Raw genomic sequence first — 26268 nt, 5'->3', positions numbered from 1 at the left:
CCAAAGAGCTAGTCCCGGTTTCGGGCTAACAATTCATAGCAACCAGGAGACATAAGTAGGAAGAAATAAAGAGAACTGGACAAACAGCCCCAACCCACAGCAGTCACACTTCTCCAGACAGTGCCCACTCCTAAGGAGGACAGAGCTCCCTGGGCTGCCACCAGCACAAGGGCACAGGGCTGGGGGGCAGGGAGGGGGTGCTCTAAGAGACCTACCTTGCAGAAGGGCTCCATTTCTCTTGAAGAAGGTACTGCCTGGCCAGATGGGTGGACCTGATGTGCTGCAACAGAAGAAAAACCAGTGTAAGTGTGGGCTCATGGACACTCACTCAACCGCACTCAGAACAGCCGCCTCTCCAAACAGAGCCCTCAGAAGGCTGCAAAACACCTTCCCAATTACGCCCTTTAAAAACACATCTTTTTTTTTTTTTTTTAAAAGATTTTATTTATTTATTTGTCAGAGAGAACACAAGCAGAGGGAGAGGCAGGCAGAGGGAGAAGCAGGCTCCCCGCCGAGCAAGGAGCCCGATATGGGACTCGATCCCAGGACCCTGGGATCATGACCTGAGCCGAAGGCAGCCGCTTAACCGACTGAGCCACCCAGGCGTCCCTAAAAACACATCTTTAAAAACCACCAGATCGGGCGCCTGGGTGGCTCAGTTGGTTAAGCAACTGCCTTCGGCTCAGGTCATGATCCTGGAGTCCTGGGATCGAGTCCCGCATCAGGCTCCCTGCTCAGCGGGGAGTCTGCTTCTCCCTCTGACCCTCCCCCCTCTCATACTCTATCTCATTCTCTCTCTCTCTCAAATAAATAAATAAAATCTATAAAAATAAATAAATAAATAAATAAATAAATAAATAAATAAAACCCAGATTTGTTTTAAGTTGAACGGGCTCCGTATTTCACAGTGCGGAACCTGTCTGCGTGGGTATTCATTCTGCTTACTATCCTGACCCTTCTCCCTCCTGAGCACTGAAATCATTTGCAGGTAAACAAAACAGTACGTTCACAGAGTTCAACATCACAACGCATCACTTAAGAATGGCTGCTAATGGATTCCTAATTTTATGAATTCACGTGGCAGAGAACTTCTATCCGTGTCTTCTGGGACCAAGTGGGTTTTCCGTCACTTCCTAGTGACACCTGCCTGTGATGAACGAAAACTTGCCTTTCTTGGCCTTTGGCCTTTCTCCTCACCGAATCCTTAATACACAGAAATGGCTTTGATGGACTCCCTCCCTCCCCCATCCTCTTGCTTGGTATCCTGTTTTCCATTTCTATGCTTAAAATGTTGCCCTCCATACCCTATAAAACACTGTGCAGATGTGGCTACCACCATGGTCTGGTAGTAGGAGAGAGGCAAGAAAAGAAGGAAGATCAATATATACAGACACTTTACTACATTTATAGATGAGCATTTTCACTGCTTTAAGACTCCCAGTGAAAAACTTTATAACCAAGCCAGTCTCAGTAAAATATCCTGGGAGTGGGAAGTTGGCTATTCTAAATCAAGGATTGGTTTGGATTCATGCTAGAAAGCACTTAATCAAACATGTTACTACATCCAACCCAAGACCGTCCATGGCAAGTGATACTGGTTAAGGCACTGTCAATCACAGAAGAAAAATAAAAAGATGGTCTGACAGTTGTAAATCTGGTGGGCATGCACACACAGAATAAGAACTCCGAAGGGCCACGTCGTGAACACTTTCCCAGTCAACCAGGGTCTCTAGTCATACAGGACAGCAATCAATACTGTTAACAAGGAGAAACACCAGCAACACATTCTGCTGACCCAAATTTCGTTACCAGAGAGGTACAAACAGCGTTGCAGGTACGGGGACACAGTACATGATGGGTGAGGGGCGGAGAGAGAGAGGGAGAAAAGAGCTTCAGTGCATAGAAATACTTTTCGACGTCGAAATAATGCCAAACGTCCGAGAAAACACACACTACGGACCTTGATGTAAATGAACCTTTTTGTTTTATTTTGTTTGGGATTGACTATACTCAGAGTAAATGAGAAGAATGCATCGAAGCTACAGCTCTTCCTACATGCCTCTCAGCTCGGGCAGGTGTGGTCGAGTGCCAGGCTGCAAAGGACACCGGATCTGGCTGGGGTCTCAGGGCCGCAGGATGATGGCAAGCTGATTTCTCTCCCATCTGATTCCTGTCCTATTCCATGGAGGCTTTTAAGGCTCACAGATGCATGAAAAATAATGTGCATTAAAATGCTCAAGATTATCTTTTAACAACTCCAGCCAACTCCCTGGGATTTTTACCATCTTATTTTTATAAGAAAGCAGGAAACAGCAAGCTGGCTGTTGCCAATCCTGAGTCACCTGATTGCTAAAGATATTTAAAAACCGAGGACTTCATTATATAGGAGTTGGTGCTTCGAGAGAATTCAATAATTGAGTATTACTGCAGGAGCCTGAATATCCAGCTTACTTCCATCCAAATCTCCTCTTTATCCTGACCTTGATTTGGCTGAACACTGAGGAGACGCCAGGCATGGCATGAATGTGGGGAACTGAGGTCAGGTAAATCCAGTGGTTTAAGATAAGGAAAATTCTCTGCATGATAGAGATCTACTCGGTGATTTCTACAACATCCTTTTAAGGTACCTAAGTCACTGATCACTATTCTAGTCGTTCTGCCACACTGCCCACATAATGGATACTCCAGTCGTGGAGAGAGATTTGGACTGGCCCACCGACCTGCTTTTACCCGGCCCCCACTGTCAATGATGAATTCACCTACAGTCTCTTTTTAGCTCAAGTTAAGCTGGTTCCCATCATGCTAATTGCAAAGCTTTGGAGCTCACTAGCCAGATAGTCTACAGGCTTCTTTTGGATGGTCCCTCAACATGGCTAACTGTCAGGGGATTCAAGGATTCATTAAGTACCTATTGAGAACTGTCCTTGGTGTGAAGGACACAGGGGAAAAATTAAAAGCCTTATTTTATGGCCTCTAGGAACTTACCTAGCTCCAACCTCCTGTGACTGTGTCTTAAAAGACATACATGACTATAAAAAGGCCAATGGATATGGCCCTAGTGGCTGTAAGTTGGGGAGGCAGCAAAGTGATTTTTTTTTCCCCCTCCATCTGGTGATGCTCCCAGCTCATTGGCCTTTAAGGCTCAAAGTTGGTTTTTAAAAATTAAATGAAATTACCTGAAAGTGTTTATTAACCATAGGAATTTAAAGAAGCTAACTGAGGTCTTCACAGGAGTTGCTGAAGCTACTCTGGAAACCACTAGTTCGGGGCGCCTGGGTGGCTCAGTCGGGTGTCTGCCTTCGGCTCAGGTCATGATCCCAGGGTCCTGGGATCGAGCCCCTCATCCGGCTCCCTGCTCGGCGGGAAGCCTGCTTCTCTCTCTCCCACTCCCCCTGCTTGTGTCCCCTCTCTCGCTGTGTCTCTGTCAAATAAATAAATAAAATCTTTAAAAAAAGAAAGAAACCACTAGCTCATGTGGCAAATCAAGAGGAGGGGAATGTAGGTATGACACATGCAGGGGGAGAGGGGTCGGGGGCTCTCTACACTTGGTCACTTAAGTGTTGGTGACTTGTAAATGGTCACTGCCAATGAAAAGCGGCCACTAGGCCCCCTTACACCTTACTGGAGTGGGTTTTAATCACCTTACAATGGTGCTCACAGGGTGGGATGCTGGGATAGCAAATTACCGTTTACAAAGTACAGCAATCAATGTTTTCCCAATGGGATCCTCCATGCTGTGGGTGGGCAGGGCAGAAGGAGGGGCTGAGGAGATGGAGGCCTTGAGAGGTGAGGGGACTTGCCTAAGCATCACAAGGCTAGTTAGTGATGAGCCCACGACCAGACCAGGGCTTCCGGTGCTGGCTCACTGTACCACCACATACATATCGTGGCTCATCTTCCCCGTTTCCTCTTCCAGTCTGCTGGCACTAAACTCCTGTCTATCCTTCTTCATGGAAGAAAGCTGTGGATGGTATTTCACTAAGAATCTCAAGGCCAGGGGCGCCTGGGTGGCTCAGGCAGTTAAGCGTCTGCCTTCGGCTCAGGTCACGATCCCAGAGTCCTGGGATCGAGCCCCACATCAGGTTCCCGGCTCAGTGAGGAGCCTGCTTCTCCCTCTCCCCTCTGCTCATGCTCTCTCTCGCTGTCTCTCTCTCAAATAAATAAATTAAAAAAAAAAAAATCTCAAGGCCAATGGCTAAAATCAACAACACAGGAAACAACAGATGTTGGCAAGGATGTGGAAAAAGGGGAACCCTCTTACACTGTTGGTAGGGATGCACACTGGTGCAGCCACTCTGGAAAAACAGTACAGAGGTTCCTCAAAAAGTTAAAAAGAGAACTACGATCCAGCAATTGCACTACTAGGTATTTACCCAAAGGATACAAAAATACTGATTCGAATGGACACATGCACCCTGATGTTTATAGCAGCATTATCAACAATAGCCAAATTACGGAAAGAGCCCAAATGTCCATCAACTGATGAATGGATAAAGAAGATGTGGTATGTGCATATATAGAGAGAGATATATAAACACAATGGAATATTTCTCAGCCATAAAAAAGAAATGAAATCTTGCTATTTACAATGACGTGGATGGAACGAGAGTGTATTATGCTAAGAGAAATAAGTCAGTCAGAGAAAGACAAATACCATATGAGTTCACTCATATGTGGAATTTAAGAAACAAAACAGATGAACATGGGGCAGAAAAAAGAGAGCGAGGGGCAAACCGTAAAACAGACTCTTAACTGTAGAGAACACACCGAAGGTTGGTGGAGGGGAGGTGGGTGGGAGGAGGGGCTAGATGGGGGATGGGCATTAAGGAGGGCACTTGTGATGAGCACGCGGTGTTACATGTTAGTGATGAATCACTAAATTCTACCCCTGAAACTAATATTACACTATACATTAACTAACTAGAATTTAAATAAAAACTTGAAATAAACAAACAAAAAGAATCTCAAGGCAAAATCCCAGGCTAGAAAAAGCAATCAGACTCACCGTATGTGAAAGACAGACATGTGGGCTCATAATTAGCAGAAATACCACAATGAGGGTACCACAAATGTCTCATTTCACTAACGCTCTAACAAAATTCCATGACCTTCAGCACCGTATGGCAAACCCACTTGTGACAAAGGCGGCTGACTGACAGGTTAAGAGGGCTCTGTCTGCCAGAAAAGCAGTTTGTGAACTGGCATTTGAGCACATTGATCCGGGCTGATCATTAAGACCAGAGCTAAGCCAGCAAAAATCCCAAGAGAGGAATGATACCATCTTGAACAGCATACCCAGCGTTTGCTGGGTCTCAGCCCTCAATCACTTCCTGGGCTGTACCCTCGAAGCTGCATGACTTCCAACTCCCAACGGGACACCGTGAGTCAACAGGTCCTACGGCCCGAAGGTGGCTCTTGGCATAATGATGCGTTCAATCATGGGATTTTCCTCCACTCGTGAGCTTTCATCATTGTGAGAACCAGACAGACTGTAACCAAGACCCTGGGAGGTTCTGCCAAGACCCATACACCAGCCTGGACTCATGGAAGTCAAGAAAAGTACTTTTTTCTAAGTACTTTTTTAAAAAAGTACTTTCTTTCCTAAAAACTCAGCTACCAAATGTGAACTGGTGTATCTAAAAGAGAGTACAGGATACTCCAACATGAGTGAACCTTAAGGATACTACACTAAGCGAAATAAGCCAGACACAAAGGGACAAACACGCTACTAGACTCTAGCGGTCAAATTCATAAAGACAGAAAGGAGAATGGAGGTTGCCAGGGGCTGAGGGGAGGGGAGGGGAGGGGAGGGTAAAAAGTTGTTTAATGGGTACTGTAGTTTTGTAAGACGAAGAGAGTTCTAGAGATTGGTTACACAACAATGTGAATGCACTTGTTAACATTACTGGACTGTGCACCTGAAAAAACTAGTTAAGATGGTAATATTTAGGGGCACCCGGATGGCTCAGTCAGTTGAGTGTCTTGATTTCGGCTCAGGTCATGACCTCAGGGTTGTGGGATTGAGCCCCATGTCGGGCTCTGCGCTCAGTGAGGAGTCTGCTTGAGATTCTCTCCCATTCCCTCTGCCCCTCCCCCCCGCAAATAAACAAATAAAATCTTTAAAAAAAAAGATGGTAATATTTAATAGTATATCTACTTTACCACAATTAAATTTTTTTTTAATTTAGAGACAGAGAGACAGGAGAGAGCGAATGAGTGAAGGGATGCAGGCAAGAAGACTCTAGAAGAAATATATCGAAGTCTAAATAAAGAGTTTTGGGCAGTGAAGGACCAACCTATGTGCTGTCTGTGAAGGGACAATTAGCATCTCTGCTATAATGGTCCACAACACACTAAAAAGCAGAAAGCCCAAACCGACTGAGGAAAAGGAAAGTGGTATCGTGAGACCAGTCTATCCAAATCTAGTATTTACAGGGCTTGCCTGATACTTTGTAGGCAACTGAACTGCCTCCTGTCATATTCCCAGCCCTCGAAACTAGAGTGTGAAGGCAATTGCTTTGGACGTGTGACATCTACCACCAGGCTGTGTTTACCCAGAAATAAAACACTCAAAGCATGTGTACTAGCGGGGGAATTCCCCTCCCCCAAAACCCTGAAACTCTATTGTCTTAATTCTGTGTATTCATCACTAGGAAACCGCAGAAAAACAAATGTGACCCATACCATACACTAACACAGACCCCTCGGGTGAAGGGGGCCAGTCACTGAGGTTTGGAAAGAAGAAATCAGAGCAGGCTGGACAGAGAGACGCAGGTCAGAAGGTACCAAGTTTCACAAACTATCGCTCACAATTTGAGAAGCACCACTAAAGAGCTCAGCTGAACGTTCAGCCTTCTTGGGGACATTCTTGATACTTTTATAACCCCCCCCCCCCCAAAAAAAAACCAGAGCATGATGACATTTCAAAGGGATCTCAGTGGCCACCTGGCCCCAACTGAGATGTGGTGGGGGCTGGCACAAGATTTGGGCACAGGAGTTTGCGCAAAACACAGCCTGAATGTCTTTTAACTTGGCCAAGTCTCAACTCCATGCCATCAAGTGGGGGCAATGACACGAGACAACGCACGTAAGAAGGACGCTCGGGGACCTGCACGAGCCTGGGTGGTGATCGTGATGACAAGGACACTGCGGTTCGGGGAACTGAAGAGACGGGCTTGGTGCCAACACTAGAGCCTGTGCGCTCCCCGAGCTGCGCTCCGCATTCCTGCAACGGAGGAGGTGGCCATGCCTTCTCTTCCTCTTTTCTGTCCAGGTGCTCTGAGATGGTCTCATTGCGAATGTTCCTCAGTCCCAAGTAGCAGCGAACAGTTTATAAAAATCAACAGGCTGCAAGCAGCAGCTTCACAAGATGCCACCTACTCTAAAGAAAGCTAAAATAAAAAGAGAGAACTCGGGGCACCTGGGTGGCTCAGTGGGTTAAGCGTCTGACTCTTGGTTTTGGCTCAGGTCATGATTTCAGGGTTGGGATCGAGTCCACGTCGGGTTCCATGCTCAGTGTGGAGTCTGCCTGGGATTCTCTCCTTCCTCTCCCTCTGCCCTTCGCCTTGCTCACACACCTGTGTGCGTGCTCGCTCGCTCTCTCACTCCCCCGCTCTCTCAAATAAATAAAATCTTAAGGAAAAAATAAAAAGAGGGCGCCTGGGTGGCTCAGTTGGTTAAGCGACTGCCTTCGGCTCAGGTCATGATTCTGGAGTCCTAGGATCCAGTCCTGCATCGGGCTCCCTGCTCAGCAGGGAGTCTGCTTTCTCCCTCTGACCCTCCCCCCTCTCATGCTCTCTCTCTCATTCTCTCTCTCAAATAAATAAATAAAACCTTTAAAAAAAAAGGGGGGGGGAATAAAAAGAGGTAACTGCACAGAATCCTGCACAGATCCAAACTGGCAAGTATGGCTGCCCACAGTGATCTGCCGGGGTCTGGTGGAAACATACCAGGACTGGCCACTTCTTGAGAAGGCATTACTGAAACATTCAGACAAAAAGGATCCAGGACCACAAAAGCCACAGCAGAGAGCAAGGCAAGATCACCCTGAGGGCAAACCATGGACCATGGTAAGAAATGGGAGTCACTTTGTTACCTTAGCCAAATATGAAAACTAGAGACTCATCCAAATGGATCACCCTATGAAGAGTTCTTGGGTGCCCATCACCGCCAAGGCCCTGGAGGTGCTGGGGGTTGAAAGGGCTGTGAGAACTTGCTGTGAGGACAGGACAGAGGCAGGCGGCTGTCCTGGAGTAAGAGCCACCATGTTTCCAAATGGTCCACCAAGCACACGATGAAGTTTAGGATTCCCTCCTTGGACACGTGTGTGAACCGCTGCTGACCTGTGGCAGGGGGTCTTAACCTCGGCACTATTGTCATCTGGGGCTGGAGAATTCCTTGTCACTGGGGCTTGTCCTGTGCATCATAGGATGTTCGGCAGCCTCCCTGGCCTCTACCCCCTAGACGCCAGTAGCTAAGCCCTCCCCTGTTGTTGACAACTACAGATGTCTCCAGACACCGCCAAGCATCCACCGGGGGACCAATCTGCTCTCAGGTGAGGACCACTGGCTTGGCGGTCAGCTACTCCACTAAGCTGGCCCCAATCTTCTCCCACGCGCCAAATCCCAAACCTCCCTCTCCACATCTCCATCCGGCAATGTCACCTCCTCTTTTCTGAAACCAAAGCCATTCTGCATAAGCCCACTCGCCCTCCGTTATTTCCACCTGCATCTGTACCTTCTTCCTTGAAAAGTGGCACCCTACTGCCCTCTTTTCCTCTGGAACCTACGCTCCCTCCATTACCCCTTGTACCCTTTGTCTCCACTTGCCCCTCCCTTCCCAGGGCTAGTAATTTCTTATCTCGTGCATTATCAAACAGCAACCGGTGTTCAGCCCCTCCTCAGCTCCCACAGCTCTGCCAGGCACTAGGCAAACCCCACCCCCCGGCCCCCAGCTGACACGGCGTGCTTGGCCTTGACCCCATCACATCGCTGTCTCCAAGGACCGGACACAGTCCTCTCACACGGACGTCACCAGCGGCCTCCCAGTCAGCCGGCCGTTCGGGGCAGAGGGCCCTTGGTGGCCCTACAGCCTAAGCTCTCCTCCTCCCCGTGCTTGCAAGAGAAGCTCGCCTGTTGTTTCCCGATTACATAAATTCCATGACTTCTGACATTACCCCTTTAAAACCCTTTCCAATTTTAACCTCAAAACACCCTTCTAGCCCGATTTTCCTCGTCCCACTCTCCTTTCTATATATCCTGTGAGCTCTCTGTCCAGCCTGGGCCCCATAATTATGGGCATTCCTAGAATGTTAGCCCTCTCTCTTCTCTCTTCCTATTCCTTTCCTAGAAGAATTTATGGAACGATGGAAAATCCGGCTTTTTCCAATTCTGCATCTCCAGCTGACTTTGTCGGTAGACTCTGGAACGTACCTCTGGCTGCGTGCTGACATGATCCTCAGCTGTCACCCCACCAATCCTGTAAATGAAGGGTCAGGCTTTCTGCCTCTGCCTCCCTGGTGGTCCCCCTGGGCACTTCCACACTGCCCTGGGGGTTCTCTCGTCTCTATGAGTTCTCTAGGGCTGCCATAACGAAGTACCACAGACGAGCGGCTTCAACAACAGAAATTTCTTGTCTCACAGTTCTGGAGGCTAGAAGTCCAAGGTCAATGTTGGTTTCGTCTAAGGGCTCCAAGGGAGAATCTGTTCCGTGCCTCTCCCTGAGTTTCTGGGTTTGATGACAATCTTTGGTATTCCTTGGCTTATATATGCATCACCCCATCTATGCCTTCCTATTTACCTGGCCTTCTCCCGCTGTGTGCTCACCTGTGTCCACACTTCCCCTTTTCATATTAGCTTAGAAGTCCACCCTACTGCAGTATGACCTAATCTTACCTGATTACACCTACAATGACCTTATTTCCAAAGCAGGACATATTCTAAGGTACTAGGTGTTAGGACATCAACATATGAATTTGGGGTGGGCGAGGGGGACGACAACTCAACCCATAACAGTGTCCATGGCTGTCTCTCTTTCCATGTGGTGTACTCACTCTCTGCAACGCGAGAGACACCTGCTGTCTTTTCTTTCCCTAAATCTCTATCACCTGCCGCAGTGCTTGGAACTTGGCTGGCACCTATCACGTTTGCTGAGGGAATAAAAGTTGACAACGGAACTCAGCATTCCTCACAAAAACAAAGAAGAAGAAAAAATCACTCATCCTTTGGTGATCACCTGTAAAATTCTCAAGTTCAAAATTCGGAAGTATCCAACACCTTCCTCTCCCACACTCCTGTCTGCCGTCACCCATTGCTGCCAAGCCTTTCCTTCTAAGGTCTCTTGTGTTTCTGCTCAACTGGATCAACTGACATGCAGGTGTTCCTACCGGCGCCCTACCAAATCTCCCGCAGGACTCCAGGAGGCCCTGCCTAACACCTTAGCAGCCTTCCCCAAGCACAGCACAGCATCTCCATTTGCTCTGCCCTGGCTTTGCAAACTGCTCCTCAGGAAAGCCCAGGAGGCGCCCATGGTGCTGCCAACAGTGGGGGTGGGTATCTAGGTGAGGTCCTGGCCCAATGTCAACAAGGCGTGTGATTTTTCTTGCATCTTCTGTATTGAGTTTCCACATAATTTCTCATTTGAAGAGTTTGGTGATTACAAAAGTGGGGGAAAACCAGTAGCTAATAGGACAGAGTCAAAACCAATAGGTTCTCTGCCCCTCAGAAGTCTTTATATTCTCCCTGCTCCCCAATATGCCACCTGACCAGGTCTCCAGACTACACATGGACCCCATACACTTCCGAGGCCCGTTCAAGCCAATTCTGTTCCCCTCTGCCTGAAATACCCTCTTCCCCTGTTCTCTTGGCCTGTTCAGCTCCGATCCACCCTTTGTTGCTCAACTCAAATCCCAGATCCCAGGGAGAATGTTCCCGATCACTCCCACCCTGGGACCTCTCCCCTACTCTGAGTTTGGTTTAGTAATTACTACCTGTACAGCCAATTGGGAACTGATCACACTCTGTGATGTTTTCTGATCTGATGTCTTCTTACACCTTTAATTCACTTTCCATAGTCTGTGTCTTGACTCCCAAAGAGCAGAAACCCTATGTGGGCAGAGACTAAAGGTGACTTCCCTCCCAGAATGTGGCCAAGTTTGTCGCACACAGATGGGTGTCATTACTCTACTAAGTGATTTTATAAAACAGCAGAAACACTATCTGCATATCATAAAGAGAATTACTTCAAACACTAAGGATTAAAAAAAAAATCTCTTATAGACATAATTAAGTCTCTTACCAAGGAACTAGCCTGTATAGTAACATTTCTTCTCTGTCACCATCTCAGATAAAAACTTAAAAATCTTTTAAAAATGGAAACGAAATGATAAATCTCCTCACTGATGGTAAGTAATAGGTTAGGTAATTTAGATTACTCTTTTCTGTGATTTCTTGATTACTTAGGAATATATAAATAACTAGATAAGTACATGTATATTTCTGGTAATATGGAATGCACGTTTGGGTCCACTGAAGAAATGCTGCTTGAAACCCCAGCTATGAATTTAGATGCATTCGGCTCATGATACATTTTATGAACAGATGCAAAGGTGTTTATCATTATCTCCGAGCTACACAGTTTCTAATTTTACATATGAAAACCAAGGCATCCTTCAGCATAAAGTACATTATTTGCATGATATATTTGCATTTGTAAAACACCCACATTTACTTTTACTGCTTAATGGGCCTGGTTAAAATGGGCCACTCTATATAAATGGAGCGCACTGGTTCCCAACTCAATGGTGCTGATAAGAAAATGACTCCTTTTAGATGCAAATGAACCTACTAATCACAATTAAAATGGTGGAGTTGAGGGAAGCTGAGCAGCTGTTCTAAGAGCTGCAAGTCTAGGGCCAGTCTGGTTCTAGCTTAATCTTTGGAGCTGCCTGGGACTCCCCAGGGGACATCTGCCTGGGGTGGGGGGTGGAGGGCGGGCAATGGGATAAACTGAACTTTCTAAAGGTGGATGGGAGAGAGCCCACAGCCCCAGATCTGGGCCGACTACGCAGCTGTGGTCCATCCAGCCTACCTGTGGTATTAACCCAAACCTGTCCATAGGGCCAGATTTTAACCAGTCGGGTTCAAAGGACACAAGCTGAGCAGAAGGGAGGAGGGCTGCATTTGCAAAACTCATGGAAGAAAGGCAAGCCACACATGGGAAGAGTTAAATGACTGGAACCTCCCCTTCAAATGGCGCAGTCACCATGGAAAACAGTATGGTGGTTCCTCAAAATAAAATCACACACAGAACTACCATATGATCCGGTAGTTCCTCTTCTGGATATACACAAAAAAGAACCGAAAGCAAGGACGTGAAGAGGTAACTGTACACCCTTGTTTAGAGCAGCACTACTGACAAGAAGCAAATGGTGGGAGCAACCCAAGTGTCTACCGATGGGTGAACAGACCAAGACTTCGGTATGTACCCACAGTGGTCTTCAGCCTTAGAAGAAGAAGGAAATTCTGTCACAGGCTGTAACATGGCTGAACTGGGAGGACGTTAACCTGTGAAATAGACCAATCACAATAAGACAAAGACCGTATGAGGCCACCTGTACGAGGTACCTACAGTAGTCAAACTCATAAAAGAAAGTAGAATGGTGGTTGCCAGGGGTTGGGGGGAGGACTGAGGAGCTGCTGCTTCATGGGGACAGTTTCAGTCTGGGAAGATGGAAAAGTTCTGGAAACAGATGGTCGTGCTGGTTGCGCAACAAATGAATGTACTTAATGGCAGCGAACTGTATCCTTAAAAACGACTGAGATGATATATTTATGTTATATGTAGTTTACTACAACTTCAAAGTAAGTAATAGATAACTAGAGAGAGAGATAGATAATAAAACAAGCAGACATTTCCTAATGGCCAGACACTGGGGGGCAGGTGGTGCTTCTCTGCTCCTCTGTCCCGAGGCTCTGAAAACGGAGTGGCTTTGCCCACCTTTTCTCACTTGTCCTCTCACTGAATAAACATGGTTTTACACGTGCTATGAGGACATGGCAGTGAAGAAACCCTCCCGTCCTCCAAGATGCAGGGACACAGATGGGTCAATAGACCAAGGATTGTACAGAGAATGACACACAGCTCTGGACGCACAGCTGTGAGACCCCTGCCCTTGGGTCCTTCGATTACTCTGCCATGAATGAAACTGACACTAGACCTTCTTGTTGGACAGAAACCATCAACGATCTCCTCTCTTCCGCAAGGACTAACCCGACTTGGTCCTCCTCTGTCTCTTCTTTGAGGTCTGACAGCCTTGGCCTCGACACATGGACTTCAGGACCAACCGTCTTGCCAGTTCTCCTCCGGCTGCCTCCCCAGGGACACTGCCGATCCTCCACAGGTGTCACCCACCGAGCCAATGCTCAGCACACGGCCCGGTACTAAGTGCTCCCTAAATGCCAACTACCATCAGAGCCCCAGGAACAGCCGCTTAATAGACTCTTGGGTGCATCCCTGCGGAGCTGAAACCTGGAGGCGGTCCCATGGAATTTCCCCGTCTCAGCATCGCTGCCCCACGAATACAGACACCCAGCCCCCTCCAGGAGCAGCTTGTCTGCTGACGGCAGTTCTCGAAGATGGAGCGGCTGATGGTGGCACAGGGGCAGGTCCTAGCCTTGCCCCCTGGCCGTGCCGGCGTGGAGGGGCTCCGGGACTGATGACCTCCAGCTCTTCTTTCCTCCCCCTGGCAGTGGTTCTGGGGAGGTCTTGACAGAGCACCAGGAACTCGGTGGAATGTGTGGAACCAGTTGGGGACTTCAGACAGAATTGGTACAGCTGGGGATGAGTGACAGAGGCGAAATCTTTACCTAAAAACTAAAGATTGACTCCTTTAAGAGGAAATGCCTCTGAAGGGAAAATATCATTTCGCCATGAACTCGGTGGCAAGTGTCATATCCCTGGGCCATCTCCCGTAACCTAGAAGCAGGAAGGGCGGCCCACGTGCGTATCTTCTGTCCCCGGATGGCAAGCATCATTCTGAGGCCGTGACACACAAACACACATTGCCCAATGCAGAGAACGCTAACAATGTTACCTCTCATGCCTCCACTGAACTATTACAACTTTCAGAGAAAAACCTCACTAACAGAGACTAAAGTCACTATGATCTGTTCATCATTCAGGCTTATAGAGATTGAGTCGTAGATCCAAGGCTGAATCCAAGTTTTGATACAGTCTGATTCCTGGTACTTCCTGCCATGCGGAACACCCGTCACAGACGGGAAAATAACCTATTTTTGGGGAAATTGTGATTTACCTTGATTACTCATTTCCTCCCCATGAGAGCCAGTCCCATCCCACACCCCACCACAAAGATGAGAGACACGAATGCTGATTTCAGAAAGTTGATGATAGAGAGCCAGACACCTCTGTCTGAATGTTCCAGCAAGGGTACCAAATCCAGGCACTCAAGTTAAACGCTGAAGTTGCATGTAACAGCGCAGAAGTTTATATTTTATGAAACATTTTCCCTACAGTTTCTTGGATCTATTTGTGGTTGACTTCGAAGTGATAAAAAAGCAAATCTCCATTTCCACAAAGTAATCTCTTCCATCTGCCAGCCAAGGCAACAATATTGTGATGAGGCGTCAGCACCTGAACTGAGCATAAAGAGCTGCCCGCCCCCTCAAAGATGTTCCCTCCCTTCCTTCCTGACCTGTGCTCCCTGGCCACCTCCCCCACCACCCATACCTGTCACAGCTGCTTGCTTGTGAACTTGTCCTGTTCTCAAACACAGGGTCCTCATGTGTACCCTGAGCCTTGTCCAGGGAAACCAAGTAAGTGGTTGGAAATCCAACTGCACTGTTCTCCTTCCACATCATGGGGGCTAGGGGCTTATGTAACGGACTCGTATTAATCCCTGAAAACCGAAAACCCACTGGATTCTCCTAAAAGCTTGTGGAAACATTCGTTCCTTCCCTTAAAGGAAAATGAAGCAAATAAACTTACTTTTTAGTGTATTACATTCAAAGAGAACATACTTTCAAAAAAGTAACGTTACATCTTGGCCATGGTTATAGGTATGGGAGACCGTGCTTTACAAAACTTGGTGGTACATGGTGACTTTTCAGAACATTCCTTTCCGCACAAACATACGGGTAGCATTGTGTGAGGTTTTTTTGTTTTGCTTTGTTTGTTCTGCACTTCCCTCTTCTTTGAATTTCCATGGCATATAAAAGTTACCACAGAATTGAAGCTTTAAGCATATTCAGGAAAACCTTGGCTTCCTGAAACCTTTGGGGGAACTCAACTCCCACATACAGATGATGCTTCCTGGTGCCTGGTCCTTACACTCACCTTTGAGTGTCCACTGACCACACGCAGCAAACGCTTCATGCCTGGGGCACACCCCCTCCTCACTGGGACTAGCTGGCCAGAGAGCTCCAGATGGACACAGGCCAGCCCCCCAACTCACCTGCAGAGCTCAGCACTCAATCAGGTTTTAAAGGGTCTTCCCAGCACGCTACTTCTGGGCCTTTTACCTGCACCTCCTCTTCAAAAGCCACGCCCAACAGAGTCACGTGGCATCCAGTTTCGGACTGCAGTCCCCCCCTTCCCCTCCCCGTCCCCGGGAGACAGTTTCTGTTCAGGGCATACATACAATGTGACCTGCGACCACGGCGTAAATGCAGATGCACCAGCTTTCACTGGTGGTGGCGCCACGTTAACTTTTGTATAATCCAGTCACTCGTGTTTTCAAAACCAGTCCCTGGCTCCCTGTGGCCTGGTGTCACTTCGAAGTTCCTTAGCTCTGAACGACTGGCTCAACTTGCTCCAGCTTCATCCCCTGCCATCCCTTGTCTTTTTATTTATTTTTTTTCCTGTTGTTGCTCTAGCAATACCAAGTTGTTCACAGGCCCCCAGACAAACCAGAGAGCTTCTCACTTCTGTCTCTGCTCAACTCAGCTGTCCCTGCTTGAAACATCCCTCCCTCCAGGATCCTCTCTGCAAACTCTTCAGCGTTTTTGAAAATTCTGCTCTTTGTCTTCCTTCCACCTCCCCCTATGCCCAGTACAGATCCAGCCACTCTCGTGCTGTTCCTTTTATGTGCATCACACTGTATCATGCAGTCATCCATTTGTTTATATGGCTCGACTGAAGTCTCTGGAGAGTACGGATTGTTCTGTTAGTCTGAGGCTCCTCGTGGCTAGCATGGAGTAGGTATCAATAAATGTCTGCCGAAAAAGCTAGTCTTAGAAAGTACATAGAGCTGGGATCGTGATCCTCATCCTGCAGCTAAGAAAACTTCATTCTGAAAGGTGAAATCACAAGGGTCCTGCCACTAGTAAGTGACTCATGCTCTTTCCACTGGAGTATGAGGCTTATATACCCCACCTCTCATTTCCTGTTGTCTCTTGAGTTTTGTGATCTACAGGAAATACAAGTTTACTGACTGTTTCAGAGCATCTATACATTGCCTTTCAGCAACGGACACCTAGGACACTCCTATAATTCACCATTATCGGTGCATCTAGTTGAACTTGGAGCCCAGGGCAGCCAAGCGCTAAATTAACATTACTTTTCTCTGCAGAGGTGAGGGAGCTCTGAACAGGCAGAAGATGCCTGCATAACTGTGACGAAGAGATTTACACACCCCTTTGTCTCCTACACAAATGGACTCAAGAGCCTAAGCGGCCCAGAAACCACCTTTCCCGCTGTTTATATAGTCGAAAGCAGTTTTCGGGGGCTTGCCGGTGATCACTGCACTAAACATAGCTTTGATGCTGTCACATGCAAACTTGAGCAGAACCTGAAAGCAGTTCCCCTTTTAGTTCTGAGCCAGTTCAACTTTAAAAGAGAGGCAGCTGTTAACATACTCCAATGTGTTTACACGATGCCAAAGTAGTTCGGCTCGTAGTAAAAAAAACAAAAACAAACAAACAAAAAGAACATTGAAAAGGGACAGAAACGGGTTTGCAGCTCTGGCGATCCTTCTTTCTGCTAAGCTGGAGCCTGGGAGGAACAGTGAGGTTGGCAGGGAAAATCCAAAATGGCCAGGTTTAAGGGAAACGCTGTAAGCACAACTGTGGAGTGAAGACAGGGCACGGACACTTCCTGCCGTTGCTGGGGTGGGGGGGGCAAAGAATACGGTAGCATAGAGATGAAAACTCATAAACATGGATATAGAAATCTTGCTACAAACATCTGAGTTGGTTGTTTAGAAATCAAGAAAATAAGAAGGAAGTACTTTGAACATCTTGGCCATTCCTTTGGTGCCTTATCCTGGTTTACTGGGCAACTAGACCTTTCTGGATACCAGACCCAAGCTTAGGGGACAGTCGAGTGCAGGCTTGGAAACCAGAGGAAACGTGAACTTTCATTCCAGCTCCTCTCCTTGTGGCCCGTCGGACCTGCTCTGTCTCTCCCACCTGCCACTCTGGGAATGAGCCTAACATGAGAAAATGTATACCAAAGGGCCTGATGGAATGTGGGACCCCTGAGAGACCATCCACAACGTCCTCTAGAAACACGTAACCAGAAGAGAGAAATGCTGACAGTGGTCTGGGATCTATTCCGGGGATATAATGCAGTTTCATTTCTTTACAGAAGCACCAACGAAATAGTGGTTTTTTCTTCTTTCTTAATTCTGTGTGTCCAAAGGATGATTCACAGCATGTTTGCCTATGAAGTGAGAATTATTTTGATGAGGTTTTGTCCTAGAAGACTTGCACCGAGTCTGGCCGAGCTGGGGTGAAGGGGGGACCAGGGCCCTGGCTGCCACCGGATTGGCCACCTGTGCTGGATGCTCCCCAGGGGGGCAAGGGAGACCGAGGTCAGCGTCGGAGAATTGGTGACACCTGCGCAAGAACCAGAGTCCTCACTTGGGACGTAAAAATACGCCAGAAGTCTGCATGTATTCCACAACCCATAATTTAACACAAACCTCAGGTTCTTTTTAGGAGACCTTAAGAAAAAATACCTCTGTTACATCACTGTCCCCTTCTATGAGTTTTAGCGTCATGAGAAGATACACGTGACTCAAGCCCAAGAATGAATGGGTCCTCTCAATCCAATATAAATTTTAGCAGCACACTGAGGTTATAGTAGCACAGGAATTTATTGCCTAAGTTATATATATTTGAACAACAGAACAGACTTTATATACTGCTGTATCTTTAACACTCATTTTTTTGTTAACAAGACAAAAGAATTTACTGTTACTGCCAACAGCTTGCTGGCAGCTAATACCTCGATTAGCTGTTGCCTGGCAACAGTCAAGCATGCTTCCTCCCAAATCTGGAAGAGCCACTGCTAAATCTAGACTAATTACAAAATGGGACAAATATTTAAAAGCTTTATGTTGATTAAGGATTTTGGGAGAGCATCCTAATAAGAATGATTCCTATTAAACCAGAGTCAGCTAAATACAATGCATATCTGCCTTTATTTCACTGTCCCATGTTCTGCAGATCATTTCGGGGAAACTGGATGTTTTTGCAACTTTCCTAATTTCCCTAAATATTGTACTAAAGCAAAACCATATGCTTACATTTTGTAGAGGCATGTCTTTTGCCTACTTCTCTAAGAATAAGGATGAACAGAAACACCACAGATACCTAAGTCTTTTAAAATAGATATACTTGCAAACAAATTAGGAGGATACCACCACCATTTTTACCCTTCTTGCAGAGCTCTCTGGACGAAAAACTCAACAGCCTGTGACTCTCAGAGTTACTACCTTTGTCTGCATTCTCAATTCCTTCTGTTCCAAGAGTCGCTCAGAATTCTCTGGGTGGAGAACAAGTCCAGAACTTGATCAGAGTCCACAGAGCTGGCCTCCCCACCATCAGGGCTAGGCTGCTGGGGGCAAAGTCTTGAGCAATCAAAGTTCTCAAGTCTAGAGACCCTACTTCACCCCCTAGAGGGGAGGCTGGAGGAGTAGAGGAGACATACACACACACACACACACACACACACACAGAGTGTGGGCCCCTATCATATGCAAAGTATAAATATACTCCCCAAAAGACAAGACACCAGCTATGAAAGTAGAGCAGAAAGCAGAGGTTGACCAAATTGTACTACCCTGGAGCTAAGAATGGTGTTTACATTTTAAGTCATTGAAATTAAAAAAAAAAAAAAAAATCAAAAGAAGAATATTTTATGACAAGTGAAAATTACATGAAGTCCAAATTCCAGTGTCCATAAATAATATTTTATTGAGATACAATACACCCCTTCGTTTATATATATGTTGATTCTGTGCTAAATATTCAGTATTTGGTCCTTTACAACAAAGTTTGCAGACCTCTGAAGGGGAATAAAGAACAGTGACGTTTTAGTTCTTGAAAAAGAAACTGATTTTCGGATTAACTTTAAACATGATCAAAACAATGAAAATAAGACATTTCCCACTGAAAGGCCTTGGGTCTGGGCTGCTTAGTGAATCCACTACATCAAAATTTCCAGAAAACAGTCCCTATGGAATGCTAATTAAATTAGTATTAAATTTAAGAATCATTACTTGGGATCTTCAGAATGTTTTTCTTAGGTTGTTTCTCCTCTATCTTGTTACTGGTAGAACAATCGGAGTAACTCATTAGATGCTCTATGTAAATCTACACCATTTTCTAAACTTGAGTAATTCTGTTATTAAAAACAAACGTGAGTACTGTTTTTAGGTCTGAGAGGAACATGGAATCAATTACATTTTGTGTGTAAATCAGCCCACCCACCAGATTAATGCTGTACGTCCACAAACTTTCCTAAGGAAGCGCTGATCCAGACTGAAATTTGGATGTGCTCTTGCTGAAGCCTGAAACAGCCAAAGGTTTCTGCTCTTGCTACCCTCCCCCTGGGGCTCTCCGTTTCCCAGGCCTCAGTATCTCCTTGAAGTTCACTGGCAGGCTGCACTGCTGCTTATACTTTAGAGACACATGTTTTGCATCATATTACAGTCTATGGCTTGTGCAGAATCATGGCCCTCATGATCTGACCATCGTTCCTAATTCCACTGCCAGCTAAAGCAGAGAAAAAGTGCCATTTTTCAAGCCTTCCAGAATCACTGACACTAAATCCTCAAGGAATCTCATTAATCAAAACCCCAGGATCTGCCAGATCTAAGTAACTCTGGGACTCTCTGCACCTGACATGAGAAGGAGAAAGGGCCTAAAGAGCTTCAGGTTTTGTCTGTATTTAAGACTGTGGCAATTCTGGAAGAAGAGCAGGAGAGTAACTAACATCAAAATTTAAAAACCGTATTTACCCCCGCTGGATAGAAATGAGCTCTCCTAAAAATGACTTTGAATCTCCTGGAATTACCCCAGGATGTCCTACCCCATTCTCTGCAGATGAACTCAGGTGCGAGGGCCACCACAAACCCCATCTTCTCTAAAAGGAATCCCAGTATTTTCAGGCTGAGGTGGGAAAACAGTATTTGGTGATTGAGGATACCCGGTGAGCTCGATACCTGGTGAACTCACTGGTTCTGGTACTGCGGGAGCACGCCTGCTTCAGGAAAATGCCCCTCCACAGCACGCTGAGGCGCCATGTTTTGTAGCTCATGAGCCCACAGCAATGGCCATAGCTGACAGAGCCAGGGCATAGCCTTGAACCAGGGCAGACCACAGTGGACACCAGCTCCAGGCTACCTTTAACCTTCGTGGCCTAGCTTGAAAGCAGGAGCTGAGCCCTTCCTGTCCCCAGGGCTGGACTTGTACAAATGAACTCAAGGAAGAGGTATAGAAGCAGAAGCCACCATTGATGGTGCTGTTGAGTTCAATGATATCCTTACCGATTTTCTGCCTCCTGGATGTGTCCATTCCTGATACAGGCATGATGAACTCTCCAACTACAAAAGTGAATTCATCTATTTCTCTTTGCAATTCTATTTAGTTTTTGCCTCATGTAGTCTGACATTCTATTGTTAGGCACATACGTGTAAAGAATTGTTATATCTTCTTGAAGAATTGGCTCCTTGATCATTATGTAACTTCCCTCTTTATCCCCGATAACCTTCCCTGCTCTGAAGTCTGCTCTGTCTGAAATTAATATAGCTACTAATGCCTTCTTTTGGTTAGTTTTAGCATGCTGTTTTTTCCTCCATCCATCCACTTTTACTCTATGAGTCTTTATATTTAAAGTGCGTTTCTTGTAGACAACATGTAGTTGGGTCTTGTTTTCTTGATCCACTCTGACAACCTCTGCCTTTTAATTGGTTCATTTAGGCCACTGCCATTCAAAGTGATTACTTACACAGCTGGATTAGTATCTGCTACATGTGTTACTGTTTTCCATTTGTTGTCCTTGTTCTTTGCTCCTATTTTTGTCTTCCATTCTTTTTCTGCATTTTGAGGCTTTAACTGAGCATTTCATATGACTCCATCTTCTCTCCTCTCTTAGCATATCAATTACGCTTCTTTTTAACTTTTTAAAAATGGTTGTCCTTGCCTTTTATACAACAGCCCAAACTAAAACACAAGGTCTGAGGCTCTCTCTCCAGCATCATTCCTTACAGGCCCTTGACCATCTCAAGGCCTTCTCCTCTGGTTAAGTGTGAGGGCGGGACATGGCATTCTCTACAGCTACTTTGGACTATCATTCTGGGACCCTATTTCTATGCTTTCAGAAGGCATCTAGTGCTACCATTTTATTTCACAAACTGGAAAACAGAGATGAGGAGAAGTTCTATGACTCACCCACAGCCACACATGATCAGGAGCACAGGGAGACCCGGAAACCAGCCACTGGTGTTTCCAACATGCAGGCTGCTTCTGGTATTAAACTTTAAAGTTTATTTAAGGCGGGGGGAGTGGATTTAAAGAAGAATTTGGGTTTTAAGCAAAGAAAAAGAAATTTAAGTAAAACCTTCATTATCTGGGCATAGTTAACCATTTAAGTAACAGCAAAATCCAAAGAGGCTGGGGAAGAGATGTACTTTGGCCAAGGGCAAGTCTCTGACTTTCTACCACCTGAGTGTGCAGTTTAACCCCTTTGCAGCCAGTTGACGTTTGGTCTCTGAAGAGCGAGTCCTGTGATTCTGAGGAGCCATTTTCTGGTTTAATAATGAAATGGCAGGCTCGAGCCTTGCCTCACTCATTAAAATAAGATGAGAACCCCACTAAGCTCTGCCAAGAATCACTGATGGCCTCAGCATCCCTAGGATCCCCAGATGGTCCATGGTCACAGAATCACTTGAAAGGGGGATTCCCTTGTCCGTAAGTCACCAGACCCAGGGCAAGCCCCATTCTCTAAAAATGATTCTCTTCCAGAGCCTGACATTATGAACTTTTCTCATTGTGAAAATAAAGCATCATTAAGGCCCGTTCTACTAATGTGAGTGTAGAGGGCATTTGTTGATATTCCTGGTCAGCCAGGACCCATTCTCTCTTCTTCCAGTAACAGCTCCCCAAATTCACTTGGGTACCAGGCATAGGTCAAAATGCATACACTGTCCTGTTACAGTTATTGGTGTTAGGCCAGTGGCAATCAGGCCCAAATTTGGGGATAGGAGATCCAGTCTTTTCCCACTGGACTTGACCTTCAAAGACTCAGCTGGACTGGGCAGCCATATTGCCACGAAGCAAAAGCTTGCCTGAGTATGCAGCCAACACATCCTTTGGAATGCCGAAGGAAGGACAGCGAGACACTGATGGATTAAGGATTGGCTTGAAGTTAGACCCACTCTTGGACTTTCTAGTTAGATAAAGCTAACAGATATTCATTCATACCTAAGCCACTCTGAGTCAAATTTTCTCTCAATTGCAAATTCAGTACTAGCTGCTACAGTGATAATTCAAACGATGACTAAGTTCAAGGTTACCTCCCCCCCACTCCCTTTAAGGAAAGGGCAAATGGAAGTATTACAGACAAGAGCTGGAAAGACAAATGGTGCCTTCACTAAAGAAAAGTAGCTACTGGCATATACTGTTATTAACTGCTAACAAAAGAGTTCTATCTATTCTTATTTGGGGCTGGAGGGCCTATAAATGTCCTAGACTTGGCAATCTTCAGTTCGCATTGAGCTGACAACAAAAATCCTACAATTTTTATCTTTTAAAATAAACTGTACAATAATTAAAAGAGTATGATCCTAGCAAAAGACAGACCAAGAACTCAGTGAAAGTCTAAAAATAGAATGGAGTACTGGCTCGAAACAAGTGCACTATAAATGCAGCATTTCAAATCCCTGCAGGGGATCTGGAAGATTCCAACATTTGTGTAAAGGACCATCAAAAATGAGCAAAAGGCTTTAACCAAAAACTGGGCCCTGAGGAAAAAAATCCAGCTAGCTAACAAACATGGGAATCTCAGCAATAAGAAGAGAAAAGAAAATCAAGGCAAAACTCTCTACCAATTTGATCAGCAGATATTTAAAAGACTGAGAAGACCCAGGGATGGCAGGAGAACAAAGTGTTGGAAGGAATATAAATCGACACAACTTGAGAAGAGGGTGGAGAGAGAGGCTGAATAATGTATGTCTATCTGAAACGTCTCTTTGGTCCAGCAATTCCACTTCTAGGAGTTAATGATTAGGTTCTACAGCCTATGGATAAAGAGCTCAGGCTCTGGTAGAGGACAGACCTGAGTGTGCCTTCCAATGCTAGCCACCCCTTCCTAGCTGTGGGACACTCGGTTACTTACCTTCTCTCAGTATCAGCTCTTCATCTGTAAACTACAGATAATATGAGCACCCAGAACACAAGACTATGAAATATGCATTGATGTACTTGGCACCATAGCGGGCATATAGAAATGTTATTAGCACTGGTGGTGATGTCCCACCCACCCACACCAGGGTGGACTGCACCCACCCCCCAGCAGCTGTGAGATCTGTACTAACGGCTCATACCCAATACCTCCTCAGAACTGCTCTTGGCCGAGGGCCCCAAGAGGCCTGTGAGTCACACGATAAGTGGCTGACAATCCCCCCTGACTCAAGGGGGACAACCCTGCCAGTGTGATTATGTTCCAATCAGACTTAGACTTTAGGATTTCTTTGCTTGGCCCCTTCCCCATCCTGCCTCCCTCATGCCTCTTCTCCAGAGAAGACCCCCTTAGTAAATCATTCACACCCAAATCCTCAGGCTCTGCTTCTGCATGATCCAGCCTGAGATCCAACCATTACAGTTTTTATTACTAAGCAAAGGGGCAAAGTTATACATTTTGCATGTTTACTGAGGCATGGTTATAATATCAACAAATAAAAAACAACCTAAATGTGCAACCCCAACTAGATAAATCCATACAAGGCACAAGCATTACGCACCATAAGAGAGTATGCATATCATTTTTAATTGACAAGGGAGGATGTACACAGCATAGAGTAAAAATACACATTACAAAGGAACGCATACAGTATGATCTGATTTATAGTTTGTGGAGGTAAAGGAACATGTGAAACCATGTTCAACACCCATGTTCACGGCAGCATTATTCAACTCAAGTGTCCACTGACAGATGAAGGGATAAACAAAATGTATATACACCTACAATGGAATATCCTACAGAAGGAAATGCTGACCCATGCTCCAACATGAATGAACCCCGAAGACATTATGCTAAGTGAAATAAGCCAGACACAAAAGACAAATACTGTATAATTCTGCGCTCCCTAGAATACTCAAATCCATAGAGACAAAAAGTAGAAAGGTGTTGCCAGGGGCTGAGGAGAGGGTGAAATACAAAGTTGCTGAGTGTTACAGAGTGTCAGTTTTGCAAGACGAAAAAGTTCTGGACAGGCAACAATGTGAGCATACTTACTGCCACTGAACTCAACACTTTAAAGTGGTTTAGATAGTACATTTTATGTTCTATGTATTTCACCACAATTCAAAAATTTTTTTCATGAATGTTAACAACACGAAAATAACGGTATTTTATTGAATTCTTTACACCCTTATTGTTTGGCCACTCTATGTGTGTATGTACTTATTAATCAGAAAATACAATAAAGCTATTTTAATTCTGGAAAAATACAAGTATATTACAAAATGATAGTATATTTCTACTACACTCGGCTGGTAATCTAGGTTTTTGGGTTTTTAGCAGTTAGTGCATGTTTGTTTTTAATAGTGTATAAATTAAACTTTGGCCCCTTGTTTTGTCAGCTTCCTTTCATTTCTTATCGCGCTGCCACCAAAAAGAGCTTAAGAGATATCAACAGTCATTGTTCTGTAACTGATTAAAATGTCCAGGTTCATTCTTTAAAAACTGCCACCTAAATGCTTCTTAAAAAAATTCCCTTCCAGCCTTTCTTGATTCGTGTATTCAATAAATATTTAAGTGTTTAATAGGTGCCTGGCAACACTCAAAACCTTGGGGACACAATGGAGGCCAGGAGGAGCTCAGTTCCTGACTCCAGACCATGACGGGAAGACAGACGTGACATGGACAGGTTGGTATGGAGCCCCACATGTGCTCCCACCCCAGGCTATGCGTATACACGTGCACATGCACTCACACGCACACATACACATGCATGCAGTCACTCACGCCATCTTTCATACACAATAACCTTGATGTCAGAATCAACCTAGAACCTTCACGGTTCCCACCTGTGCGGGCTCTTAACTTCCAGTGACCGTGGGAGTTGAATTTGCTCAGCCTGAGACGCTGTCATAATCTCAGACTGAAAGAATGGAAAATTCATTCTTGCTCAAATTTAATTCTTCCTGGCTTGCAGCAGGGGGGTCTTCTCCCCCATCACCATGCCTCAGAAGCCCTGGTAGAAGTTCTTTGACCCTGAGCAGTCCCGTGCCCCTCCCCTGGCTCAGCTTACCAGGAGCGGGGGGATTGGGTGCCTCTAATGTGCGGGATCCAAAGGACCCGGAGACCACCCACCCTTTTACCCCTTCCCTCCTCATTCCAGACTCTGCCTCAAAACAGCTCTCTGATCTCAAAACCATTCCTGTCTCGATTCTTGTCTCTTGGTCCATCATGAGGCAATACGTCCATAATATTTCGTAAGTATAATCTTCAACAGCATAACCCTCTAAAGATAAACAACTTAAAATCAGATGACTTGGACTGGGATGGATGAATCATCAAGTCCATCAGCCCACCCTCCCCTCACGCAAGAGGTCAGTCACCTGGTGTCAACCCTGCTGAGGAACCTGGGTGTTCCAGGTGAGTCTCCCTCCTTCTCACACCCCAGACTCTCCTCCATGGCTCCTCGGTCCTCAGAGTGTTATCCAGGTACTGGTGGAGGCAGAGGATGGCTGCAGGCATTTCCCCAGAGACGTGGCCCAGGCTCAGCACAGGCTGAAGACG

General features: G+C 45.9%; 1 protein-coding gene across 2 annotated transcripts in view; it reads right to left on the bottom strand.

Annotated features, from left to right (window-relative positions):
* Positions 1-26268, bottom strand: part of FOXN3 (forkhead box N3) — a 221934-nt gene that overhangs the window by 116718 nt on the left and 78948 nt on the right. For both annotated transcript variants that reach the window (XM_021679814.2, XM_021679815.2), the window contains exon 3: positions 216-280. In XM_021679814.2, the coding sequence (XP_021535489.1) occupies positions 216-280 (65 nt within the window). The remainder of the gene's footprint in view (positions 1-215; positions 281-26268) is intronic.

Source organism: Neomonachus schauinslandi, chromosome 9 (genome assembly GCF_002201575.2).
Source record: "Neomonachus schauinslandi chromosome 9, ASM220157v2, whole genome shotgun sequence".
Lineage (NCBI taxonomy): Eukaryota > Metazoa > Chordata > Mammalia > Carnivora > Phocidae > Neomonachus > Neomonachus schauinslandi.
This window is presented reverse-complemented; position numbering and strand designations above follow the sequence as displayed.